Source organism: Exophiala dermatitidis, assembly GCF_000230625.1.
Source record: "Exophiala dermatitidis NIH/UT8656 unplaced genomic scaffold supercont1.7, whole genome shotgun sequence".
In the NCBI taxonomy this organism is placed as follows: domain Eukaryota; kingdom Fungi; phylum Ascomycota; class Eurotiomycetes; order Chaetothyriales; family Herpotrichiellaceae; genus Exophiala; species Exophiala dermatitidis.
In genome coordinates this window covers 2,260,750-2,286,819 of record NW_008751652.1, presented here as the reverse complement: position 1 = coordinate 2,286,819, position 26,070 = coordinate 2,260,750, and the positions used below count along the sequence as shown (strand labels likewise).

The 26,070-nt window shown below is 51.9% G+C and overlaps 10 protein-coding genes across 10 annotated transcripts; 3 read left to right on the top strand and 7 right to left on the bottom strand.

The window, feature by feature from the left end:
* Window positions 1–15: 15 nt before the first annotated feature.
* On the bottom strand, window positions 16–4,250 carry HMPREF1120_08623 (uncharacterized protein). Its single transcript, XM_009162885.1, has 2 exons — window positions 3,496–4,250; window positions 16–3,448 (listed from the first exon to the last, which is right to left on the bottom strand). The coding sequence occupies exons 1-2, from the start codon at window positions 3,613–3,615 to the stop codon at window positions 521–523; spliced, it is 3,048 nt and encodes a 1,015-aa protein (XP_009161133.1). The 5' UTR covers window positions 3,616–4,250; the 3' UTR covers window positions 16–520.
* A 309-nt stretch (window positions 4,251–4,559) lies between these two features.
* Window positions 4,560–5,807, bottom strand: HMPREF1120_08622 (uncharacterized protein). The gene has a single exon (XM_009162884.1). It carries the CDS (start codon window positions 5,291–5,293, stop codon window positions 4,796–4,798), a length of 498 nt encoding a protein of 165 aa, XP_009161132.1. The 5' UTR covers window positions 5,294–5,807; the 3' UTR covers window positions 4,560–4,795.
* A 373-nt stretch (window positions 5,808–6,180) lies between these two features.
* HMPREF1120_08621 (ubiquitin thiolesterase) lies at window positions 6,181–7,944 on the top strand (the record flags this gene model as incomplete). Its single annotated transcript, XM_009162883.1, has 1 exon — window positions 6,181–7,944. One exon carries the CDS (start codon window positions 6,181–6,183, stop codon window positions 7,942–7,944), a length of 1,764 nt encoding a protein of 587 aa, XP_009161131.1.
* A 995-nt stretch (window positions 7,945–8,939) lies between these two features.
* Window positions 8,940–10,190, top strand: HMPREF1120_08620 (fructose-bisphosphate aldolase 1; the record flags this gene model as incomplete). Its single annotated transcript, XM_009162882.1, has 4 exons — window positions 8,940–9,047; window positions 9,104–9,214; window positions 9,270–9,572; window positions 9,630–10,190. The coding sequence occupies 4 exons, from the start codon at window positions 8,940–8,942 to the stop codon at window positions 10,188–10,190; spliced, it is 1,083 nt and encodes a 360-aa protein (XP_009161130.1).
* A 123-nt stretch (window positions 10,191–10,313) lies between these two features.
* On the bottom strand, window positions 10,314–12,488 carry HMPREF1120_08619 (carbonic anhydrase). Its single transcript, XM_009162881.1, has 3 exons — window positions 12,001–12,488; window positions 11,640–11,747; window positions 10,314–11,548 (listed from the first exon to the last, which is right to left on the bottom strand). Exons 1-3 carry the CDS (start codon window positions 12,350–12,352, stop codon window positions 11,013–11,015), a joined length of 996 nt encoding a protein of 331 aa, XP_009161129.1. The 5' UTR covers window positions 12,353–12,488; the 3' UTR covers window positions 10,314–11,012.
* Window positions 12,489–13,925: 1,437 nt separating this feature from the next.
* Window positions 13,926–16,375, bottom strand: HMPREF1120_08618 (salicylate hydroxylase). The gene is made up of 3 exons (XM_009162880.1): window positions 15,395–16,375; window positions 14,657–15,275; window positions 13,926–14,605 (listed from the first exon to the last, which is right to left on the bottom strand). The coding sequence occupies exons 1-3, from the start codon at window positions 15,700–15,702 to the stop codon at window positions 14,102–14,104; spliced, it is 1,431 nt and encodes a 476-aa protein (XP_009161128.1). The 5' UTR covers window positions 15,703–16,375; the 3' UTR covers window positions 13,926–14,101.
* Window positions 16,376–16,581: 206 nt separating this feature from the next.
* Window positions 16,582–20,632, top strand: HMPREF1120_08616 (trans-aconitate 2-methyltransferase). Its single transcript, XM_009162878.1, has one exon. It carries the CDS (start codon window positions 16,847–16,849, stop codon window positions 17,915–17,917), a length of 1,071 nt encoding a protein of 356 aa, XP_009161126.1. The 5' UTR covers window positions 16,582–16,846; the 3' UTR covers window positions 17,918–20,632.
* Window positions 19,555–20,448, bottom strand: HMPREF1120_08617 (uncharacterized protein; the record flags this gene model as incomplete). Its single annotated transcript, XM_009162879.1, has 1 exon — window positions 19,555–20,448. One exon carries the CDS (start codon window positions 20,446–20,448, stop codon window positions 19,555–19,557), a length of 894 nt encoding a protein of 297 aa, XP_009161127.1.
* Window positions 20,633–21,146: 514 nt separating the features above from the next.
* Window positions 21,147–22,022, bottom strand: HMPREF1120_08615 (GINS complex subunit 4; the record flags this gene model as incomplete). The annotated part of the gene is made up of 1 exon (XM_009162877.1): window positions 21,147–22,022. One exon carries the CDS (start codon window positions 22,020–22,022, stop codon window positions 21,147–21,149), a length of 876 nt encoding a protein of 291 aa, XP_009161125.1.
* Window positions 22,023–22,679: 657 nt separating this feature from the next.
* HMPREF1120_08614 (Cullin 3) lies at window positions 22,680–25,998 on the bottom strand. The gene is made up of 3 exons (XM_009162876.1): window positions 25,723–25,998; window positions 25,162–25,545; window positions 22,680–25,108 (listed from the first exon to the last, which is right to left on the bottom strand). Exons 1-3 carry the CDS (start codon window positions 25,765–25,767, stop codon window positions 23,066–23,068), a joined length of 2,472 nt encoding a protein of 823 aa, XP_009161124.1. The 5' UTR covers window positions 25,768–25,998; the 3' UTR covers window positions 22,680–23,065.
* Between the last annotated feature and the right edge of the window lie 72 nt (window positions 25,999–26,070).

Sequence of the window (26,070 nt, the reverse complement as noted above, 5' to 3'; positions counted from 1 at the left end):
CGTTTGGAATGTCCTGTACTAGCAGTTGAAGCTGCAGATTGAATCGTACTGATTAGTAAAGAAGCGAGATAGAATGTTAACAAGAACTGTTTTATGCTCTCCATGGTCTGATACTCTCTCATTGTTAGTCTCCCCCTCGGTGACTCTAAATAATCGACTCTTTGGTCTTTCTCATTGTGATACCTCCTGTCGGTAGTCCTTCTGTCCCAACTGCTGTGTGTCCTCGTAATCGTCGTTGCTCTCGACTTGTGGACATGAGCCACGACCATGGCTGAAGCGAGCACGAATCAAAAATACGCAGCTGAAGATATACAAGTCAGGGGTCCGGAAACTGCAATGTGTCCAGGACTTCTCTTTTCAAGAGGAACATGATTCCTCGCCATACTCATTATCTATCTAGTGAGCTTCATATCTTCATAGCTTGCTCTGCGCAAGGCTTGGTCCAAATGAACATTAAGAACTGACCAAAGCAACCTTTTCTTTTCTAGCCAACAAAGAGACAGAAATCTTCGAATCAGAATCACCTCCTTCCTCGGAAGTAGTCGTATCCAGTGTTCATCTCTTCGGAAGGTGTATGGCCTCCACTATAGTTGTAATCCCGGTAAGGAATTGTGTCGCTTCCCTCTCGACCGTCCTCTTGCGTCTGCCACCGATCAAGCGACATGAACTCTCCGTTCGGTGTTCTTATGTCGCCTACACCATGCAACAGATTGGCTCGGTCGTCAGTGATGTCACTGTAGTAGCCGTGTTGTATGCCAAGATCACCAGCTTCGGGAACTCCAAGTGCAGCGGCTCTGATTTGAGGGGGAACATGAGACGGGTCAACCGGCTTTCTATGGACGCCAACGCCATGGTATTGCTGTGACAGACGGGGTGAATGACTGCCTCCTCGTGAGCCCTCTGGGGAACTGTATTCTTCCTTTCTCGTGGAATGGACAGGGGTCTGAGCTCGCGTGCTTCCCGGTGAACTGTATCCTTCTTTTCCTGTGTACACGATAGGCGTTTGAGGTCGTGAGCTCTCTGCAGAATTGTATCCGTCCGTGCCCCCAAATGGAATCGGCGTTGCCGTACGAGAAGGCGTATCCCCTCCTTGGCCGCGGAAGTCAGATCGGTTCTTGTAGAATTGAAAGTCTTGCTGGGCCTCGGGCACGATCTCGAAGGGCACGTCTTGTACCACCTTTCCTGTATGATGCATCGGCTGCATTGCAATATCCGAAAATGCCATAGACTGTCCGCCCTCGGAGTTCAGCCGGCCTCGGTAGACTTGTCCCAAGACATCTTTGGCCTTTTCGTGAACCATGGGTGTCATAAGTGGCTTGTAGAGGGCAGGATGCCCGAATTTCGATGAGATCTTCTCCACCTTCCTCGGCTTTCCGTTCGAAGGAAGGCGTTCTGTGTCGTGCATGCGACCGCGGGCGTAGTATTTCAGGTCCAGATCAAAGGTCTTCATGCAGTATACCTTGAACCCGATCATGATGAACAACAATGGCACAAGGGCGGCGACCAGATCCCAACCTCCCCGAGCCTTGACAACCACGCCAATAACAACGTTCGAAAGGATGGTCGCAAAGACGATTCGGTTGAAGATAGTCACCCAAAACTGGCCCCCAGATTCGGTTTTGGTGACGAAGACGTACATCAAAAGGTACTTCTTGCAGACAGCATCAATGGTGAAATACAATGCCGTCACGACCAGCACGATCGGCTGAAGCGTAGAGTAGCAGAGCGCCACTGTTGTATAGAACAAAAAATAGTTGTAATAACTGGCATAGTCAAATGCCGGTGGTGCCGTCCATTCGATATTCTGTCTGGGCGTAGGAGCCATGAATGTCCTAGCAAACCAGACACAGGTCAAATGCCAAAGTTGAGCCAGGTCTGCAGCAGCCCCTAGGTTGCGTTGAAGGATCCAGGTGACCCAAAATGGCGAGATTTGGCAGAGTGAAGTTGTGATGACCAGGAAGAAGCGACCCTGTCGCAAAGATGTCCAAGTGTCATTTCCCTCCCGGTTGTATTGGATCACAACGGTCACGTACTGCCAAATTGCAGAGAAGATGGAAAAGACGATCAGGTTGTTGAAAGTGAAGAAGCTGTACAAGTTTCGCAGCACATGTCGCTCGCGTTCGGTTTTGGTCACGTCACCGGCACGAATTTGCAGTCGTCTGAAGATGATGGGTAGCACCAGGTAAACCAGTGAAGTGATCGCCGGAGCAGCGATACCCTGAAGAATCGCCCAGCCTGTATGGTGTGCCTGCAGCGTGTTTCGGAATCCTTTCCAAACGAGCCCGAGATTCGAGAAATTGGACAAGAAGACGGCGATGCCGGCGTTGAGTGGTGTCCACAGGATGGTGAGCACAGTGATCCAGACAGCGTTCATCACCGATTTGTTCTTTCTGCTTCCCCTGGATAACTTCAGGTTGCTCCAGATGAGGTCATTTGGTCTTGGTGCTAACTGGATCCTGGCGCCGTGAGGGCGCTTACTCCTAGCCAGATATGCCACAGTATGTGCATCTTGGATCTCATCCCAGCTTGCAAATCCGTATGGCATGGGATCACGGGTATCCACACGTTCGCGAATGTAGTTGATCTTGGTTTCGAGTTCTCGAATGCGGTCGGTGAGATAATCGATTGCATCAACCTTCCCGTTCGTGGTGGGCCCCTTGTACTTGCTGGGAGCCTTCATTGTGGGCCGACAAGGAGGGAGTCGATCTGGATGTTTCATGTATTTGGCAAGCACGGATTCCAGCTCTCGGACAGCCTCTTCATGCTCTTCAATCAGGTCTGGGAGGATCTTCACATTGCGCCCAATGGTTGTCCTCGGGATAACGCCTGTCGGATTGACATCCTCGATGACCCGTACAATGCCTTCATTGTTCCGGAATTTGGGTGGAATATCTCGAATCAGGAGTGTTCGTGCATGAAGGCTCGCCTGATACTCGGGACTCTCGAGGTATCCTCGTCGCAGTTTGTGAACACGTCGATAGTTGTGCCATAGGAAGTATATTATCACGACATCGATCACCCATGCCAGGACCACTTGCGCCCATAGACCCTTGCCGAAAATGAACAAAGGCGTCATGATTGCAAATCCCGAGGATCCACGAGACACCGCTTTGTTCCCCAGCCCAACATTGACGGGGATCATCAGGACCAGCCCAAGGAAGCCGAGGACGACGAAAATGTTGCGCAGCATGCGTGTAAATCTTAAGAAGATGACCGCGTCCATCCCTATCTTTGCCACCAAAAAGGGCTCGTTCGCGGAAGTGACAGGCTTGACCCAACTGAACAGGCCCTTCCCCAGCGGAGGAGGTGCATGGTCTTTATCCGAATTTTTCAATTTTGGAGCGTAAACGATGGTGTTTCTCGGACGCATAAAGCAGAACAGGAGGGCGAGGGCGGCACTGATGCCTATCGAAGTCGCAAGGGACGCCCAGAAGGCATTTGTTTGCAACTATCCCATGTCAGTTCATGCATTAAACTGCTCGGGGCAGCACCTACAGAAGCCTGAAAGGGGTTGGAAAGTAATTGCAGAACCTGTTCTCCCGTCGACAGCCCCCCGTTCGTGTTCGTCTGCCCGGTTGTTGTCTGTCGACGGTGTATTGTTTGAAGAACATCCATTCTGACCGAGTCAATGTCTGTCACTGCGAGGCACGAATCTGACAGTTGATGGACATAGTATCACCCCCAGCGGTATTGGAAATCTTTTGACGAGCCTCCGTATGCTTGCTCTTCCTTGGTCGAAGTCTAGTGTACTAAATGTGCGGCTTGGGCACAAAGAAGACTGAACAAGGGTACAGGGTCGAACGTGAGCGTTGAACGAGTGACAATGGAAGTGTTTAAGAGGCTTGAAAGAAGTAGATAGAACTGTCGAAGGCTATTGCATGCAGGATAGCAGGATTCTTTCCAATCGGGCGCGTCTGAGGATGCAGTAGTAAGCGAGCGATGCTTTATCTTCTGGTTGAGACTGGCGGTTGTCAACAATGAGACTTTTGGCTGCGCAGGGACACGAGACACTCACCGGCCTCGATCGAATCCTCGCAGAAATGCACCGAAACGGGCGATGATGGAATGAATGGCAGCCAAGCAGCGTCAAGCCACCTGCGGTCTACAACAACCACTCGATCTGCTTTTTCTGCTCCATCTCGCGGTGCTCACAAGCTTGCATCCTTCGCTCCAGCACTACAACAGCGCTACACCCGAGTTGACGGTGGCTATGCCTGCCGATGCACAAAGGGACCGTGAGGGTATGAGAGACAATTGGAGACATGCTGACGAGGCCAACGGCGCCCGCCAACAGCATTTTTCCCTGCTAAAATCCGTCCCCATCAAGCAACTCTCCATTCGTCAGGTCTCAATATCCTCATCCATCAACCGTCATCTTTCCACCAGAGTACAACCACGGCAGCAGCGAACACGATCCCACGTCAGGCCTTCACTAGGTCGACATTCACATATTGTTATGACGGCTGATACAGGCAAGACATATCCACCTGGAAAAATACTCTTTTTGCATTGCAACAAGGAGCATGTCCGTGATAACTCGCGATAATGCCGTTCCACTCCTTGACAAAATGGCCCATGGATAGGCATGATATCCTGGCGGCTTTTTCTAGCCTATGCAGCTCGACCCTCACACGACGACATCCCGAGCACAGTCTCTCCACCTCCTAGTGCACCCCAGACCCAGAACAGAAAAGTGGCCTGGACCTCGGGCTAGAACTTCAATAATGGACGGGTTGAACGGAGGTCAGGAAAAAAAGAACATGAACATATTGTGCCTTCAAGTTTTACGAGCGTGCTATACCGTTGGGTTCAATCTTCTGATTTCTTTCCGGTCCTCTCTGCTCAGACCAGCCTGTTCCAATACCCAGCCAATTATCCCATTTTTGGCTTCGCAATATTCGTCGACACTACTCCAGTCCCGTTGGGCCAACTCCAGCTTGGTTTTTGCATATGCATCCCTAACATTTTTGTCTTTACGGCAGGTATCTCGCAGTGCGGGCTGATTTCGAATGTATCGACAGTGGTTGACAGACTCATACAGATGGCGAGCTGGGAGAACGCCCAGGTTTTCGGAAGGTATGACGATCTGGGATTCCCAGCTCTCCCATATATCTGTACCCTTTTTTGACATCAATGCCTGAATGGCAGCGTCGACATCTCCCCATTCGCTGATCACGGAGGGATCAGTGACTGGTTTTGCCGGTAAGCGAGGGATGCAAGTGCTTCTCAGAATGCATCGATGGTGATAATACCGCACTTCCTGTAGGATGCCTTCAAGTTCCTCTTTGAGCATTTGGAATTGCACCGCTCATTCGGGGTCGTATTCTTCCACGACAACATGCATTTCGAGCTGGAATAACAGGAAAACTAGAAGCCAGCAGAAGCCGAGCGCCACTGCCAGTGTGGCAGAACTCCGGTGTCAATTACATGGCTTATCTTCTATCTCCCCGCATCGCAAAGGCGAAGCGATGATGTTCCCTCTTTGTTCTAGTTAGCTTAAGCGAAGGTGTGCTTATCCGATCGGCGGACAAGATACCATTGGCGATTTGGTCCCGAGGCGTTTCTTCTGCCGTGGCTTTCACGCCAATAGAAATCCGGATCCTTCGGAGGGCTCAGTTTGACAATGCAACCCATGCCGGAATACAGTGTGTACAACATTAATTGTATACCTAGGCAGGTACAGCAGTAGTGGGCACAAGATGGGAATCCCTCATAATGCCATTGTAATCATTGATGAGCTTCAATGGCGACATCGGAGAATTGCAATCATTAGCTTGGCGGCTATTGTCCGGCACTGCATAGGTAGCAAGTTGCTATTGAGGCCTGTATGGGACACAGATTCAAGAATAGACGTTGATAGATACAAAGGTACCAGACCGGCTACCGTGCTGTACAGGGATTGTCATTATTGTGCAGTCCGCCGCCAGGCAGAACATCCGGTATTCAACTTGGAAAAAGGGACTGTGCAAACGGCTACTGCCCGAGTCCCTTACCCCGGATTTCTCAGAACCTTTTTCTTTTGTTGCTATAACTTAACAATTCTTCTGCCTGTGAATCCGCCCACAGCACTGCACCCCGGCCCTCGCACACTGCAACCCCCGGACATTATCCAAAGTCATGACAAGCAGACCGAGTCGTCGGACATCATGGAATTGACGCTCGTTACTCAAACCCGTCCGAATGCCTGATAAGCCAGCGACGGTCGTCGCTTATGCGGCCGGAGCCTCACTTGCAGCAGTTGCCGCATTCTACGTGTTCGGACCGACGTTTTTTCTCGACGGCGAGAACTCCTACAACACCAACGATGGCCGCAAGCGTACAATTATCGGGCTGGCCAACCCGGCCAACGACTGCTTCATCAACTCTGTTTTACAAGCCCTCGCCGGGTTGGGGGAGCTGAGGTTATACCTCATCCGAGAACTGCATAGAAGACAGCTGGAAAACCAGGAAATATATGACATGCCACCGGCGGACTTGCGAAAGGGTGAAAAGGCCGAGAACATTGTCAGTTTGCAGAAAGGGACCGTCACCAAAGCACTAAAAGAGATGTTGGATGCTTTGAACGAAAGACCGATCTACAAAAAGACCATTACTGCACGACCCATAATTGAAGCGTTAGAACGGGCTTTTCGGACACGGATCAGTCGCAACCAGCAAGATGCGCAGGAGTTTCTGCAGATTCTCCTTGAGAGACTGTGTGATGAGTACCATGCGGCGCAGCGAGCACGCCTAGCCTTGTCGCGGCCGCCAACCAACGGTCAGCCCGGCGACCAGGAAGCTGTCGAGAAACCTGCGGGTTTGACTCCAACCTTGAGCGAGGTGACGGTGGGAACCAGTGATGGCTTCCCCTTTGAAGGCCGCATCGAGTCTCAGATTCAATGTCAGCGTTGCGGATTCAGGACGAAGCCCAGTGCCACGACTTTTGTGTCGTTGACCTTGAATGTGCCGCAGAAAAGCTCGACCACCTTGGATAATTGTTTTGATATCCTGTTGAAAAGTGAGGAAATCGACGACTTCAAGTGCGACAAATGCAGACTCAGGCATGCCTTGGAGTGGAAGACCAATAAACTCGCCGCCGCTGTGTCGGAAACGGACCGCGAAACCCTAGAAAGAGATATCTCGTTGATCGAGCGGGCGCTTCGGGAAGATCCTGAAAAGGCTCCTGACGGCGTCATCCTGCCTGACTCAAGCCTTGCGCCGAAATGCAAGATTCGAAAATCGACCCGTATTACTGTTTTCCCCAAAGTTATCGCTATTCACCTTTCCAGGTCAGTGTTCGATCCGGGAAGCTATTCTACCAAGAACATGGCCAAAGTGGCCTACACCCAACGACTGCGTCTTGGCGGCCTTCTCAACGAGAAGTGGTACAAGCTGTTGAGCGTGGTGTGTCACAAGGGAAGCCATAACAGCGGGCACTACGAATCATTTCGACGGAATCACTTGTATCCGCCGTTTGCAACCCCAGATCCTTTCCGTGCTTATGCGGATGCCAGTCGCAATCTTAGCACGGTTTCTTCCATCAATGCCAGCCCCAGCATTAGTGCGATGCGTCTCAACGGCACCAACACCCCGGCTGACCCCAGTGATGAGCAATCCAGCACCTCGCTGTCTACAACTTCACTGGGCCCAAGTACGGCAAACAGTAGACCGACCTCGAACGGCATGACTCCAGCCTCGTCGCCTCAGCCACCGGCAGCAGAGGGATTATTAGACATGTCCGTGGTCGAAAGGACCGATACACAGGCGTCAAAACCCCAGATTCGGTCGCACGAGACCACAACCACGGGAAAGTTTCGCCGACGGAAGAAGTCTAATGATCGCTGGTGGCGCATCTCAGATGATAAGATCAAAGAGGCACGCACGTCTGATGTCCTGTCTATGCAACGAGAGGTATACCTGCTATTTTACGAGTTGGAGCGGCCTGGTGATGATGCGATGGATTGAGACGATGACGGTCCCCGCTTGCAAGATTTGTTGACTGCAGTGGTTGGGGGTTGATTCTGCTGGTTCAACCCAGAACTGTAGGCTGACCGGTCGGGATGCATGTTTCAAACCGGACTGTGGTGGCAGTCAACGGGCGTTTGGGGATTCTATTGCATTGCTGGCCTTGGATACGGGCTATAGCTGGATATTGTCGGTACGCTCATGGTATTAAAAAAGATTACGAGTGCATCTCCGAACCAAGAACCGATGGGCTACAACTAGCGTTCATGCCGCATCCGAGGCAACGGCAGCGGCAACGATCACAGTAGCCCTTTGCCTACCAGAGTAGATGTCGCACATCCGCCTTTTGAACGGGGGCATCTCGGTGCCTTTGACCGAGAACGTGGGGAAGTAGCATGTTTAGGTAAGTCTCGAGGCGGCATCCCGTGAAGTCCCGGGGGCGGTGGCATTCCTTAGGTGCGCTTAGGCGACGAGAAGCGATCGATGGAGAGGCAAGTCAGGGAGAAACCGGAGGGGCTGGTGGAGGAGAGGAAGACACAGAGTCCGGTCGGATTGGATAGACATGGGCGGATGGGGAGCTTCGAGGGGCCAGATCGGAAAATGGGTGAAGGACGAAGAAGGCCGAGAAACAGAAGCGCAGAGAGACGGAGAGAGTGAAACGCGGAATGGACACTCTGTAGTACTGCCACTGCACACAAACATTGGCCGCAACACGAGTCGCAGCTCCTTTAAAGTTATGTCATTGCCCCTCCTCGCAGCCCACGCAGTCTGACTACTTTTCTCTCGTCGTCTCGAAATCGATTCTCAATTGCCATAACATTCGTCTTCATACTTCCTCACATCCTTCACGAGCTTCGGTCTACTGTAAGACTCCTTTAACTGTCACTACTGCCTGAGCTTCAGCCTAACCGAACGAGTTAGAACTTCCTCGAGCTATCTGAATCCAATCCAACTCTTACCCCAACCAAAACATAAACCTTGCGCGAGATCTCAACATGGGTGTCAAGGACGTTCTTTCTCGAAAGGAGGGTGTTATCACCGGTGATGATGTCCTGGCTCTGTTCAAGTATGCCCAGGAGCACAACTTCGCCATTCCGGCAATTGTATGCTTCTCTTGTCCCGACATCGTCAGTCTCAGTTACTGACCACCATGATTTAGAACGTGACCTCTTCCTCGACTGCCGTCGCTGCTCTCGAGGCCGCACGAGACAACAATGCCCCCATCATTCTCCAGATGTCCCAGGGTGGTGCTGCATACTTTGCAGGCAAGGTTTGTGAAGCTGTAGCTGTTGGTCGCAAGGTGACGAAGCTGACCGCAATTGCAGGGTGTTAAAAATGACCAGCAACAAGCATCCATTGGTGGTGCTATTGCGGGTGCCCACTACATCCGATCCGTGGCCCCCCTGTACGGCATCCCTGTCGTCTTGCACACCGACCACTGTGCGAAGAAGCTCCTTCCATGGCTCGACGGCATGTTGGACGCCGATGAGGCCTACTTCAAGGAGCACGGCGAGCCTCTGTTCTCTTCTCACATGATCGATTTGTCCGAAGAGCCAGTGGACTGGAACATTGAGACCACTGCCAAGTACCTCAAGCGGGCGGCTCCTATGAAGCAGTGGCTGGAGATGGTATGATTTGAGAAGTTTTCCTCAGGGCAGAAGAGCACATGCTAATACGGTTTATAGGAGATTGGCATTACGGGCGGGGAGGAGGACGGGGTGAATAATGAGTCTGTTGACAACAACTCTCTCTACACTCAACCCGAGGATATTCACCAGATCTACACCACCCTCAAGAAGATCTCGCCATACTTCTCCATCGCCGCGGGCTTCGGGAATGTTCACGGTGTCTACAAGCCAGGAAACGTCCGTCTCCACCCCGAGTTGTTGGACAAGCACCAGAAATATGTCAAGGAGAAGGAAAGCACCAAGACCGACAAGCCTGTCTTCTTGGTCTTCCACGGTGGTTCCGGCTCCTCGAAGAAGGAGTACACCGATGCCATCAGCTATGGTGTCGTCAAGGTCAACCTGGACACCGACTTGCAATGGGCGTACCTGACCGGTATCCGCGACTACATCTTCAAGAAGGCCGACTACCTCAAGACCCAAGTCGGTAACCCTGAGGGTGAGGACAAGCCAAACAAGAAGTATTTCGACCCACGTGTCTGGGTGCGCGAGGGTGAGAAGACCATGAGCGCCCGTGTTGCCGAGGCCTTGAAAGATTTCAACACTGCCAACCAGTTGTAAATGGCCAGCCACTGCAATCCAGGGTCTGAAGTTTTGGCTGCAAGGCGAGTGTTGATGCTATGACTGATGCTGTTGGAGAGAGCAATTGCGCGTCAGTCGAGGTCTTAACCTTGCACCAAAACCTAGGTAAACGGACAAGTCAACTGTAGAAGACAGTATCAGTATCAATACCGATCGTATGGTTTAGCTGCGCTTGGATGAATATTAGTAACCTCGAAGCTACCGCATGGCACTCCTGTAGTAACTGAACGACGACGTCCTCGGCCACTGTAGCTCAAAGACGGCGGTCGACGAGAGCCTGATCACTCGGTGAGGGGGCTTGATGTTGAAGAGTTTCGTGTTGAAGGACCCGGATTGGCCATGTAGCCGCTTGTGCGATACGCGCCAGGTTCCCAACTGTGAAAGTTAAAAAGCTACTGTCTGGTCTTTGCTGTCGGAGATAATTAAAGTCAGCAATTCTAGAATCAAATGCTCTTCTGAATTGAAGCAAATCCGTAACTGACCGCCGCCGACACCTGGGTAGACATTTGACTCCGAGTCTACTATCAGGTGTTTCGATGTTTATCTTACCAGTAGTAAAGTGTCCTGTTTTAGTTAGTCGTACAGCAAACACTATTTCATATCTCTTCCCAAGTTTAGACGCACGTATACTATAAATGAGCAGGCTTGAAGCCTAGTAGACAGACACCGGTTGTAGTCTACTTAATACCTCTCTACCCACAGCCCCAACTCACAGCACTGGCCTGGCTCCGTATCTCATAACTCCTGACGCTACAGTACCTAGGTAGGTTGCAATCAGCACAAAAGACTAGCCCAACACTTCTACACCGTCTTGAAAGCGACGACGCGGCTCTTGACGACTTCCTCGTCCTCTTCGATATCCAGCTCCCTCAGTTCGCCGGAGCCGACATCATAAATCAAGCCGTGGACCTGCAAGCCTCGCTCGTGCATGCCATCGATGACCACCGGGTTGGCAAGCAGTTGCTTGACACTGTTGCGAACGTTGAGTTCGACCATTTTCAAGCCCCGCTCGACCTCGTTGAGACTGTTGAGGAGGGCGAGATTGTCTTGCCGCAGAGCCCGCAGCGGCATCAGCCAGGTGTCGATGAGGCCGAGCTTTTTGTTGTCCAGGGCGGCGGCAATACCACCGCACTGAGTATGTCCGCAGACGATGATGTGCTTAACTTGGAGGTACTGGACGGCATACTGGATGACGGACAGCGAGTTGATGTCGGTGTTGACGAGGATGTTGGCGATATTTCGGTGACAGAAGATCTCGCCGGGCTTCAGGCCGAGGATGGTGGTTTCGGGACACCGCGAATCAGCGCATCCGATCCACAGAATCTGTGGAGACTGGCCTGTGTACTAACTAGTAAGACATGACCACTCCGAGAGGTGACGGGAGAGATCGATAGGGAAGGCAGATGAACGATAATGCGTTGCACTCACCTTTGCTCATCTGTTCAAACAGCTCCGGCTCCGTCTCGGCCAGCGAGCGGCGCCATTCGCTGTTGTTGTTGAATGCTCGCGCGTAGGCATCGTCGGGGGACAGGTTGGCTACTAGTTTCCAGTTCCGTTGGTCAGCCACTACTAGCCCCCCTGGACCCGTCACACGTATCGGTGGTTCTGACGAAAACAGAAGACCGGACTTGGGATCTGATCTCAGCAACTGAGCCGGCGTCACGTCCGTCCCCAAGATCTCGGGCCCTGGCCCAATAATCTGATCTGTCACGTGGGCCCGGTCCAGAGACGGTTGGGTGGGTGGGACGAGCTGAGGTTGAGAGGGAGGGTTCTAATGACGCAAACGCACCTGAAGGCATGATGTCTATCCTCGCGTCTCTGTATTCTTCTGAGTCGTTGGAGCTCGTGGTAGGCGTCGCAGTGTGCTTGGAACAATAAAGTCGACGGAACGAGGTGGTAGAAGATGGGATTGACGACGATAAAAATGACGGGACACCTTCGAGCAGGGATGGGCGATGCTTTAGGCCAGAGCTTCGAAATCCCGGCTTCGTGGCCCGCTGTAACTGTAAGAACGAGCCCTGGTGCTGGTGCTGGCAAAGGCTGCGCCTCAGGCGGACAGGAATTGAAGTGGTGAGATTAGAACGTGGTAGCGAGGAAACCGGACAGCGCATGTGTAACTTGGACAGAGCCAGAGGTGGCATGAATCCTCAACGAGGAGAAGAAAGAGCGAGGCCACTTCTACTCTTTGTATGAGGCTGCCAGGATCGACCTTTTGGCTGCCTCTCAACAAACAATTTTTTTCCGCATGGTGTTGGTGATGCAAGATCGGATTGGAGAGACGGCGCCAACGTTCAGATTCGGGCGCCAGCTACGGTGCTTTAGGCATGCGGGTGGGTAGCCTAGGGGCGCCCTTGACCAGAATAGGCGTGGCAGCCGCCCGGACGTGTTGAAAATAGCGCTGGCCCGGGGAGGCTACGTAGGGCTTCTCAGGGCACGCACGTCACTCATGGAGACTCTTGCCTTGGGCTGCTGGGGGAGACTCGGGTCAGACAGCTATCACTATCACACAGGCGTCAGAGGCGTCCTTTTCGTTTTCGTGGGCCGAGCCTCGGGCTTCAGACGTCTCCCAAAACCCCCCTGGCTCATCCCTGCCACACCCAACACTCTCACCGTGACTCTGGGGCTGCCATTTACTGAGTGAACGTTGTGGGACGGTCCATCGTCCTGCTGATGATCGATTCCATCCCGGCAGATCGTGACCCAGCACATCAGTTTTGCTTTTTCTTATCATTTTTACTCCGTCACGATTGGTCATCGCTGTACTTCATCATTTCCTGGGTTTGACACTACCTAGGTAATCATGCATATCTGCACTTGTGTGTGGGTTATCATTGCTCCCTCCCATGTTGCTTCATGTCTTCATGAGCCAGCCTGTCGACTGGCACTCGATCCCGTGGAGATAAACCCCCTTGGCCCGAACTCATATCTCAAGGCCACGAACTACCGATCAAAAGGCCACTGCAGGCCGCCGAGTCATCCGCTACTACCCGCGCTACTCATTCGTTACTAAGGCAGTACTTGATATGCTCTAATATGTTCCTCACCTGAGCCCCTGGCATTGATGAGTTGTTTGATTTCCAGGGGATCAACATGGGCGAGGCACTGGTCTACTCTCGCATGGCCCCCTGCTTGCAATCGACCTGAAGGCGGTATCCTGGCCAGCTGTGCTTCAGTAAATATCAGTCCATCCGGGGCATTTCCGCATTCTCAGAAGCATGCTATATATGCCACGTTCAGACGACGCCGGGCACGAGGATGACGTGACATGATGGATGCCGATACAAACGAGGCCGTCGCGTCCATGGCTCGACACTGGTCGAATACGTGGTCGAATCCCTCCTTGGATGTGACCCATACCGTGACAACAGGTCTGATTCATTCTCAAGGTATAGCACGGACAGCTGGGAAGAAACCACACCTTGCCCTGTCTGGGCTACAACACAGATTCTGAGCCGCTGGGGCGAGAATCATGCTCAGGGCCTCTCCCATCGCTCGCTGTCAATGGCTTCGCGGACCGTGGCATGATGTGTCAGGCTAAACACCATTCGCCTGTGAGCGCCTGTAGCGCTTCATCCGTCGGACCAAGTCTGTACGGCCTTCCAATCGGACCGGAACCTTCGAAAGTTAAGGCACTGGAACAGCTGCTAGCTCTTCTCCAGTATCGAGGCTAACTATTGTGGCTTGAGGAACAAGAAGAGCAGCAGAATGGAGATGTTTCACTGTTCCGCTATGAGATATGTTATTCCGCCCATCGATATACTGCAGAACAACGGCGTCGATATCCCAGGGCTACCCAAATAGATAATTCTGAACACGTTGATTTCGGATCAAAGACGCCTGGGGTGGCATGAAATGAATGGCACCAATGGCAAAAACCACTGCACAAGCCATCACTGCGATTTTACACCATTGATATCACCCTCGAAACCACCAAGACCATTGTCATCGATCACTCCCCACCACTTGTCCCAAAGGCCTTTGGTAACCAGGGTGGTGGGGTCCATCTCTGTCTTGCTTTGCAGGTACTCACACACGGCGTTATCTGCGTCCCCTTCGGGATCATAATATAATATTCCCGGAACGCTCGTCGGGGTACAATACATCTGCCACGACCGGTAAGTGGGTGGCAACAGATCGCTAGGATAGATGATGTTCCGGTCCCAGGCTTTCACCTCGGGAGCAGATGCTCGGTTTCTTCTCTCTGCTTCCTCGCCCACGGCCATATTGATGGTGCCAGACACAAACGAGGCCTGTTGTTTGGTCCACGCACGAGGGATTCTCTTCTTTTCGTACAATCCAATGGCTTCGGACAGGCTGATGGTACCTCGCACGACTTCGCCAATGACAGTGCCCAGGAAAGCGCCGTCTTCCATGGCCGTGGCTGCTCCTTGCGCCTGTTGGGCCGTGTCAGTGACATGTCTACTTTCACACTTCACTAGGCTTACCATGTGGTTTTGCATGCAGTGCGCCGCGTCACCCAGAAGCACAACATTCTTGTGCTCGTTTGACCATGTTTTCATAGGAGGCAGTACGAGCAAGGGCCACTTCTGCGTGTAGTTGACCAGCTCGAGGATCTTGCGTGCAACAGGATTCCAGTCCTTGTATAGCTGCCGAAACTCGCCGATCTCCATGACTTCAGGGACCTTTACGATGTGGTCCATTTGAAACAGTGTCACCACGTTCAACTCGGTGCCGGCTGAAAGAGGGTATAGCAGGATATATCCGTTCGGACCGATCCACCCATCCATGGTGTTTCTCAAGAGTTGCCTAGCCTCTGGCACCTGAGCAAAGACCTCTTCATAAGACAAAATCCCTCGGAACGCTGCAACTGTCGAAGCAGCCTGAGGGACAACATCTGGGAAGAGGGTCCGCCGGATGGTTGATTTGATGCCATCTGATCCAACCAGCAGGTCGAATGAATGCTCGACGCCACTGGTTGTTCGAACTTTGACCGTGTCTTCGGAGTATTCGAGGGTGTCGACGCGGGAGCCGACTTTCATCTCGACGCCGTGACGACGGGCAAATTCGGTAAGTCCTGCATGCAGATGGTCTCGACGCACTAGCCTGCAACGAAATGGCCCATTAGTAAGTGAGTTTGCCTCGGTTTTGGTTGTGGTTGCTTCTTGCGGCTCTGCGATCAGGAATGGTGACCAGCGTTGAGGTAGGTGATGCTTTTGTCTTACCAGTGTGGAAACCCGGCCTGTTTCGCACCGAGCTTTGGATCAAAGCGCGCAATCAGTTGATTGTCTGCACTCCAAGTATTGATTTCGTCCACCAAGATCAGGTTTCTTCCAATCAATTCGTCGACCCCCCATCTAATGAGCAGCCGGGACACATTTGGAAACACCTGGATTCCCGCTCCTATCTCACCGAGCTCTTTTGCAGCCTCAAGCAATGTGACCTTTGCCCCTGTCCGGGCGATTGCGATTGCAGCCGTGAGACCACCCAGGCCTCCACCACAGATGCCAACATGAAGCTTCTTTTGGGGCATTTTGGCTGGAAATTGGAATCTGTTTCGAATTAACTCCGCTTACAATGAACGGAACTACTGTTTCCCTGGTGTGGTAACAAAACAACGGTTCAAGTATAATTGGAGCGGGCTTTTTATTTCTGCACCCTTTGATCTTGTAGCAAGCAGCCTTATTAACTTCTCCTTAATGTTGCGTGTACAGTATGGTTTCTGCTGATGTTTTTAGGTCTGTAATACTCGGCCGGTTATCCCTCGGTTACCTAGCTTTGGGTGCCCAGCCCGAGGCAGCCCTTCGAGGGTTTGGTCTGGATAGTCTATGAAGCACGAGAGCGAGAGCGTATGCGTGAGTAGGTAGTGTTAGGGTTCGTGCCGGATACCCGTTCGTGAAGGAGATCAAGGAGGTCTACGGAGAACTTGAATCCCGACAAAGAGAATCAAGCGTTGATTTTGAGTCCTATCTCCGTCTGACATACAGTATGTAAATACCCACTTGTAATAAGACCCTCGGGCGGCACCAACCATCGGGTCTGGTAAGCGTAAGCGCTGTCCCCATGTCAAGAAGGGTTGAATATATTGCGGGGAAACCGGAAACCTGGGGGGAAGCGCCACAAGGCTGAGGACTTGAGCCTCGGTTGAGGCAATTTGAGGCTGGAGTCAACCAACGTGAAGTCTGGAGAATGGGTAATTCTCATTCTGGTGTCGGCGACGCTTGTCCTTGTCACTGCTCTCACGGTCGTAGTTGTAGTTGTATGCAATATGTGATCACGTGACAGTCTCTGTTGTTGACCCGGATGATTATTATAGTACGTGGCTGGTAGCGGGATCGGAGTTGAAGTGGGTGGATAAGATGGATGACTAATGATCCACACTTAATTTCGACCTTCCGTTGATTGAGGAATCGGTGACCATTCTCACATGATTTAAAGTGTCAGCGATCCAAGCATCATCCTGGCGCTGGTCCTGGTCATGCTGTAAAGCCAGTGTTGAGTGCTTCGAGTCCAGTTGTACCTTAATCACATGTCCCTGAGGCGACTGAGCGGCGTCCACCATTTATTGCCGACAGGACAGGTCCTCGTAAACTCGTTACCAGGTCTTGAAGACTTGCCTTGCCAGTGGCCTTGCTTCTTCTTGGGCCCGGCTGTACATACGCTGACAGGACAGTCTTATGATGGCCATGGGACGCCTGTCAATTCTGAATGAGGTTTCTGTTGTGGCTCGGCCGGCAAACAATCTTCCACGGCGAGTGGTTCAGCATCAGCATCGAACACCAACCCCACTTCAGGGGCAGCGGGCACATGTACTAGTACATCCGTCCCGACCATTTTGCTCCTCAAACGTCAACATGTCGACCAACAAAGACTGGGATGCAGCGCAGTACCTGAAATTCGAACGGGAGCGGACCCGACCAGCGCTAGATCTTTTGGGACAAGTACCATTGACTCTGACTCGACCGCCCGAACGTGTTTTCGACTTGGGCTGTGGACCGGGAAACTCGACGGCGGTCTTGGTGGATAGGTTTCCCGACGCCCATATTGTGGGGATCGACAGTTCACCGGATATGCTTGAAAAGGCGAGGAAAAGACGGCTTCCCGGTCGTGTAGAGTTTCGGCTGGGCGATGTGAGTGATGTGAGGTCCTTATTCGAGGACAAAGACAAAGACGAGGATACCGATGCGTCAGCTCTAGGTTCAACTTCTGCTTCAGCCTCAGCCTCAGCCTCAGCGGACCTTCTCTTCTCAAATGCCGTCTACCACTGGCTGCCGCACGAAAAGAGACTTGAAATATTCGCCGAGATGATCAAGACTCTGAAACCCGGTGGCGTATTTGCATTCCAGTCTCCGGACAATACGTCGCAGCCTTCGCACGTTGCGATGCGGACGGTCGCTGAAGACGAAAAGGGGCCCTGGCATCAGACGTTGAAGCGACTCGGACTTCTGGGGAGGCCTCGCCTACCTTTTCAATCGCCCGAAGAGATATATAACAGCCTCAAACCTCTTTGCTCGGATATCAATATCTGGCATACTTTTTATTATCATATCCTGGACGACCACAAGGCAATTGTGGAATGGGTCAAGAGCACGGGACTTCGTCCGTACATTGATCCTCTGGACAATGAACAGAGAGAAGCTTATCTGAATGCTTACCTGGAAAGAATTCAACGGCTTTATCCAACTCTCGAGGATGGGAGGGTGTGTCTTCCTTATCCGCGTCTGTTTGTCGTTGCTGTTCGAGCTTAGAGCGTGAGCCGGAGGGTGCAGCCAGTGATGCAGCGGAGGACAAAACAACAACTACCTGTGTCTGGGAAGAGACTAAAGGCGTGGAAGAATCCTTGAGATGCCCTAGCTGGTACTATAAGTGGTGACCCAGCACTGCAGTGAATACCACCTGGTCAGCTGACCTTGGGGGCTGCGCTCCGAAAATTCAAGGGTTACATTTTTCGACGACTAAATTCCTACCAGCACTGACCAGCCTCGGCCTCTAGATTACTGCATCCGACACCACCTCGGGGTGGCGCAGTGGTATAAGCCCTGAACAACTGGTGTCCATACCTCAGCAGAGAGTGTTGTGACTCGAGAACGGGTGCTCGGAAAAATCTCAGCCTTAGACCATGGAGGGTAACAGCTCTGTGCAGGCCGGGGTTTCGCTCCCTTGGACCTCAGTGGCCTGATCAACCACTGGGCTTCAAGGTTAAGTTTTTGTTTCTTTTTGGGTCGATTCTTGCCGGCTTTTTTTGTTGTTTTGCCCGTGCTGCAGAATGTGCGCGGTGAAGACGAGAACCGGCTTGGTGTCAAGGGGAGGGTTGATTCGGGTTACGAACGAGGAGGCCTCCGGCGCGAACGAAGGAGAGTCACGTTGGGTGAGTCAGGAGTGGCTGCTGGCTGCATTACCACCTGTTCAAGTTCCGTGGGAAGACGCTCCTACTACATCCATTGGAAAACAGTCTCCAACGTCTGATCCGGGAAGCGTTCTGAGAGCTGGTTCAGCTTGGCTCCGGACGTGGATCTCGAGACTGGAGCGGAGGGGAACAAGCTGGCTACTAGGTGTTGGTCCATCCTCCATTCCAGACGCATCTTGATGAGTCAACCGCAGCTTCCCGGGGGTCCCGGTATTGATACAAATCAGCCATGGACCGCATCATCTACACTTCCGCCAGAACTGTCTATAAAATTCGCTTATCAGCCAAATCCCCGGAAACCCAGTACTTCGGCATGCCCTTACGTCGTCGGTACGATCGGCTTCTGGTTCGTTCAAAGTTATCATGCCAGTCTCCTTTGTCGGAACGGTCTCCGTCGATCCGCGTGGATGGCCTGGTTCGGTTGGCATTCTTCCAACCTAGCTGAGTTGCTTTGTCAGCGAACAGATGCCCCCACACAGGCACGTCCCCTTTTCAGGGCAGTCTCGTGGCCTAAAGCTCAGGCCAGTCTATCGCACCCGATCGGGACAGACATACAGTCCGGTCTATGATGCATGTGTACTTCCCCATCATGCATATACTTGCCCAGCTGCCAGAATGGCGCTTTCGCAACATGCTACCGCCCGCTGTGACGACAAAATACACAACGAAGAAACAAATTGTACTTTTGCTATCCGCTTGATATCAGGCCACAGCTTCACCGTTGGTATCATACATGATGTGATACCAAGCCCACCATCCCGTCTAATACCGTCAACTCCAGCATTAATTTCTTAACTCCCATAGTCCTTGTTTTGCGCCGTTGCTGTTGTACAAGATTCCAGCCCATTCCACAAGTTTCGAATCTACCTTTGATGGATGATCCCATCGCCTTGCGTCTTTGTTTCTCAGAGCATCCCATCACGCTTGAACCCCAACAGCAGAGTTGATTCTTTACCCCGTTCGTCGTCAAGGAGTAAGTCAAACAGGACAAACCCACGGCATCGGTGGCAACGGATCTCTCCTCTCTCTACTCCAAAGCAACCGCCTCTCACAGAAACTAGGCGACTCCGGCCGTGGATCAATTCTCCAGATTCTCTGGACGTCAAGATTCCTAGCGAGCTGCGGATACTCGATCCACTGCCAGACGCTGTTCCAGCGCCACGCTTGGTCTGAACGGGTGAACAGATAGGCATCCGGATTGAGCGTTGCAGCCGCCGCGGCTTGGTAATAGCACCAATCAAAGACGTTCCCCGCGTCCTCTCCAGGTCGCAGAACGGCGTTTGCAGCCCAATATTCCGCCAAGTGGGAAGTTATATGGTTCCTCTGCGTCCTCAGCCAGAATCGATTGGTTCCGTCGATCACCGAGTAGGCGTCTATCCCGCTCCTCATGAGATACCCCAGGATGTTTAGGAAGGTCTGCGCTCGCTCTTCGGCCGGTTGCATGGGCAGGTTGGTGTAGAACCAGACTGAGCTTTCGCGTGTTGCTCGCCCTGCGTCGTGTCCGTCTCGGTAGTGCGATACTAGCTCGTACATGGTGGGAAGGCGGAAGTCGCAGTCCCATTGGAGTGTGTGCTCGTTCCAGATGCATTGGCGGCGGTGGAGGTGGAGGTGGCTGGAGTTGCTGGTGGTGGTATTGGTACTGGGAAAAGTAAGGTTGATTGGTGGTGTTGTGTGTTGCAACACTGATGATGGAACGGTTGGTACAGTGGCATCTTGTGTCGCGGCCATTGACGGCGTGTAGGGAGGAGGCATAGGTGGATTTGAGATGGTGTCTTGTTGTACCCATGCTCGCTCGAACCATCGTGCTTGAACCATATTGGCCAGGCTGACGGCTAGCCAAAACAAGAGAACGATTTTGGCCATGGGAGCCATACTTGTGGACTCGATCTGCCGGCGAAGTGGATGTGATATTGTATACCTATGGATACAATAGTCCTCTCGTCGGTATTGACTTGACCAGGCTAATAGAGCCTCAAGTCCTTGCCCTTCTGTAATATATCAAAGGTTAAAACCAGTCGATTTACAATATAAGGTATTGGACGTCTTACATACCAAGTCCGTCTACTACGCACGATCTTTTGAGGATTTGAAGCGAGGTGATGGCAAACGGCGCGATTGATGTCGAACGAGGCACTGGCACTGCAAACGCAGCGAAAGAAACCGGAGTCGGGGACAACTAGAAAACAACGCGGATAGTTCCTTGGGTTTGCCGGGTTTAAAGAAGGATCGAGCGCGTATGTCACTGCATGCGTCTAGTGAATGTCTGATGTTTGTGACAGTTTGACAGAAAACGGTGACAAGCCTCATCAGATCAGGTCTGTGGCAGTACGGAAGTCAAGAGAGGTTTGAACGTACTGTACCTCGACCTAGGCTGAAGCCATTAAACAGGCCAGTCGCGTACTTGCTTGCACATACTAGTAGTGAATTGTAGTGAATTGTAGTGACAAGAATCATAACAGTCATACCACATACCTAGGTACTTCAATATCCATAGCATTGGCACACCCGCACACAATACAATATGCACCACATATCACTTGGCTTTGTCATTCTCTTGCAGTACAGTCACCTCACAACAACTCCAGCTCGCCCCGTTCCACACCTCCCCTTACATCTCTCCACCTCACAACCCAAACCTCGCCCCTTCTCATCCTCAACTCAACCGTGGCTCCTCCTCTCTTATTTTGGTCATCTTGTGACAAATCATCAAGATCTCGCTCATTGTTCCACACGCCTTCACCTTCGTCTCTGTTTCTACCTTCCGCAAGACACCGCACCACCACCGCAGTATCCGCATCAGGCCGTTCAACCATCGGCACACCACCCGTCGAATCATCAAGTCGTCTCAACGCGGCTGGAAACGCATTGAGAAAGCTGGCGCCGTAGAAATCAGAAAGTAACGCCTGTTGAGCACGTAGGAATTGTGCTTCGGCGGGACTCAAATACCCATACCCACCTCCGCCACTTTCTGCGCCACTTTCTGCTTGTTCCAGCTGCGCAAGATACCACCCAGCATGCTTGGTGATCTTATGTAGTCTCTGGCGCAAAAAACTCCGGACCAAAAACTGCGTGCGGGACAGGTCGGTCTGAAGAATGGAGAGGACGAGGTTTGTATTTTGTGGCGTTGATGATGTTACATTTCTGCTTCTGCCGCCGTAGTAGTCGTTGGTGTTGGAGGCTAACGATGGTTCCGTCATGGCACCGCTAGAAGCGAGATCTTCAATCTTGGTGATTTGGGTTTGAATACGGGCCATCACCCTGTCTAGCAAGTCGCTAGGGTAGGGAAGCAATTCGGGCGCGCAGCGTTCTGATGTCCATGCCCGTGTAAGTAATTGGTGGTCGGTGAAGGCGTCGGTGTCGGAATATGATGGTTGGGATTGCGAGTTGGCGTTGGTAGGCCGCGAGACTTCGGCTAGGATGTCGGATATGTCGATGTCGATGTCCATTTTGCGGTTGGCTGCTTTGTCCGCTTGATCGCCTGTTCACCCAAGGAATGAAAGGAAAGTGGGTAGGCGCTCTCTCTTTCGGTTCAAATAGTATACTGGTTTTGGGTAGATTGGGCTTGAGCACAGGATCCCCGATGGAGTGTTCTGTTCGAAATGTCGTCCTGAATTGGTCTGGCCAGTAGTCCAAATGTCGTTTTAGATTGTGTTGTGGTGTCGTGATCTCTGGTTGGTGTGCTCTTTCTTGTGGCCTCAATTTGCAGGCGTCGTTCGTAACTGGGCCTGCCCAGCCGCCCTGATGTTGTGACGGGATTGTTGTATGTATGGGGCTTTCCTTCAATCGACCCCTAGAATAATTGGTGAGGTGTAAAATTGTTCACAGTTAGGTTCCCGCTTGCGACTTTGCTTTACCGTATGAGAATCACCTGCCACCAGAGTATAAGCGGGCTTACCCTAGCTGATCTATTCAAGGAGCGGCGATGGGTTGACGTTCTACTGATATACGAGTAGTGATGAAAGCCTTGTCCGGTTGACGCAAGGTCCAAAAGGGGCCGAAATCTTGGCACAAAGGCTGAGTGAGATCCATTGGATGCCGCAGCCTCGCCTCGCAGCCTTGCCGATTACGAGTACTAAAGGTAACTCGTGGATAGCACCGACAAACACCCAACCATAATGTATATGTATTCTCTTTGGACCTGTGCAATACCATGCGGATAAGGTAGTCAGAGCGAGGTTCATTGCCTCATTCAATGCCCTGCACAAATCGTAAGGAGATTACAGTCGGTCTCTCCACATGTCCCGCAGTCGCTTGAATTAATCTACATCAGGTCGAACAGTCCAATTCCCTTGCTCTCTGAGTGGTGAACAACCCCAGCACCACTCCTAGCAGGTATCATGATCCCAGTACGCCATGCTACTACTAGTGCTCGCTAGCTACTCCATTTCATGACATCTCCACGGTTTCAAACGCCAAACCCCGCAGATCGTTTTTCAAGCCTCATTTCCATCATGATTTCATCCCCAAGCGGAACTTGAACACACAACAATCAAGCCAAATAATTGTAGGACGGCTTTGCCGGATCCGGACCCCTCTCCAGATATTCCCGTTCGATCAGCGCCTCGATCTTCTTCTTGATCATATTGACGTCGGGCTGGAACCGTGCCGACAATTGTTGCAGAGTCTCGGTCATCAATTGTGAATGCGACAGAGTCTTGCGGGATTTCATAATCCGCACAATGGCAGCTTCAATGACATGGCCACGTTCCTCATCCGCCCGCTTCTGGGTGGCGCGACGTTCATCATTGCTTTCGATCCTGTTCGCCCCACCAGCCACGACACTGACTTTAATCTTGAGAAACTGACTTGAAAAATCTTCGTTGAAGTAAAATTGGTCGGTGGGCTTTATATCCTTGCTCATAGGCTCCTTCTTCAGCATCTTCCATTTAGATACCAAAGACAAAGATTGAAGGTTCCGGATAAGGTCATGTTTTGGGATATTGGTCTCGGCAGCGATTTGTTCGAACGAGAGACTCTGACCAGATGGCAGGTCGTTGAAAAGCATCAATATCACCATTCCGTAGGTCGAAACGTTGATCTCGTACCGGCGCGTCTTGCCACCAGTTGTGAATGTAGCCCTCAAGTCGGCATCTCCAAGGCTGGGCATCCACGTGAGCTTGCGGCCTGTGTGTTTGTCCAGATAAAATTTTTGGAATCGCTGCCGAATTCGGTCCACAGGCGCGGGATACTTGACCTCGGCTTTCGACTCTCCCTCGTTGTCTGCCTTGAACAAGGTTTCAAACGGCCAAACGGTGGTGGTCAACACTCTGCAATCCAGATCAATGCGTTTTGGATCGGGATCCCCGAGTCGGTTGACGTATTCCTTGTATTGTGCACTGAGACTGTCCGAAAGTTCGGTATCTCGGATCAGACCTTCCAGTTTCTGCGTAAACTGACTGCCAATTTTCATCTTCATCTTGGACAGCATCAGTCGTTCCATTTCTCTGCTGACCGATTTCTTCATGAGTAACCGCTTGGCCATATGCTTTTTATAATATGTCTCGAAGAGATCCTTGTTTGCGAGGTATTGCAGCAGAAGTATACCATTGTCGAGAAGAGCATCCACCTCGGCTTCGGTTTTGTCTTTGCCACCACGTTTAAGGTACTCATCGAGGAAGAGTGAAAGATGCTCCGGGCTCCGGTCATTGGCGTTGATAAAGTCCTGAAACGATATCTCCAGAGCCTTTTCCATCACAGCATCTTTTTGGAATGCCTCGACCCAAATGCGGTCAAACTTTGCTTTCAATTCTAAGATTTGCTCGACCCACGTGATGGCGGCTTGAGTCTGCTGGTTGAGGGTCTTTTCCGGTGCCGGCTTTCCGTCAGCGCCAGTCTTGGTGGTCGGTCTCGGTTGGGCTGGAGCTCCGATGGTAGCACTGGCGGTCTTGTTGATGTCCGATCCGATTTCGATGACCCGTTTTTGAACGGCCTCCTTAAGTGCCGTCTTTTTTGGATCGACTCGGGCAATCAGGTCGAAAACAATGGCCAAGTCTCGGACCTTCTCGTTATCCAGCATGTATTTGACACCTGTGCCCTCCATGTTGATCACATCGCGGATATGAGTCGAAATCAGTTCCTTCTCAAGAACTTGTTTGATTTTGTTTTCCGTCACTGGGGAAATCGTCTGTTGACATCTCTCGCTTTCTTCAACCAATCTTCTCCTCGCATGCATACAGAATGTACTAGCATCCGCTTCGGCTAGCAATGCCTGGCCTTCACTTCTGTAAAAGTTCCTGCTCGCCGCCAGGAATTGGGGTTCGAAGGAGGTCAGGTACAGCTTGGTCGACTCGTCTTCATTGAAACTTTCGTACAAGCCCTCGAGCATGTAACAACATGCCCGAATGAGAGGACGGTCGATAACCTCGCCGTTCCGTTCCATTGTGATCATATCGAGAAGCACGGATTCGAGCAGTGAAAGGACATCGGACGTGGTCTCATCGCCGATAGGGCTCCGGAGCACCTGTGTCCTGAACAACGCCATAGCAGTTGCAAATATGGAAGGTCGTCTCTGATCTTGACTATTGACACGGTCCTGGACCTATAAGCATCGTATCAGAGTGTGATTGGTAGAGAGAGGGGACTCACCATATACATGAGCACATCGGTAATCATGCCCATTGACAGTTGGTGATCCGCGAAAGCATCCTTGACGGCGCGAACAAACCGTTCGCCCGCGGTCCTTCGTTCATTCGACTGCGTCCCCGCTGTCTGCTCCAGGGCGTCAACGGTGATGGCCGGTGTAACCAGCGACAGAATCCTGGGCCGGACATTATCTCGCAGCCACGACTCTTCTAGTTGGACAACCTTGTCGTAGAGCAAGTCTTGCTTCTTCTTCAGCACCAATTTGTATGCCCCCCGAAAGAGTTCTTCAAAGGACAGTTTGGAGGCGTTCTTGCTGTGGATTTCGAGAAAAGCAGTCGATAATGTGTCCCATATCGAGTCGAAATCCACATCGTCTTTGGTGAGACCCTATGGCAACGAACAAGTCAGAAGATTGATCAATTGGTGTGCAATGGAGAGGCATCATGGCTGAAGGCAGTCCCAAACACGGCCCGCATGAGATCGGCCTCTCGTTCCTGTCGATACTCTGCGGGATTGGGCAGATACTGTTGTTTCCGAGCTCTGTTTCGAGGGAACATAACTCACCCTTCTAGGCGCCCTGATCTTTCCACCTCGGCCCTTTGCCAACATCTTCACTGCCGCGCGCCGCGTTTGCCCGCACCACGAGAGGCGTCAAGTTTCGTTTGAATTGGAACAGCGGGGAAGTACGCCGAGCGTGTCTGGAGGCTAGAAGAGGCTGTAGGGCATCATTGACCTTGGGACATCTCCTCAGACATGAGATTGAGTCCCACGCCGCGCTCCTCGACCTTGTAAAAGTCCGAATCAGTCAAGGAGAAGTTGTTCAGCCTTGTCCTTGTCGCCTCATCACTGAACTTGAATGTCGCAGGCAAGTCCCCCTTCGGCAAAGTTTCCTCGCGTAACGCGAAAAAGTCC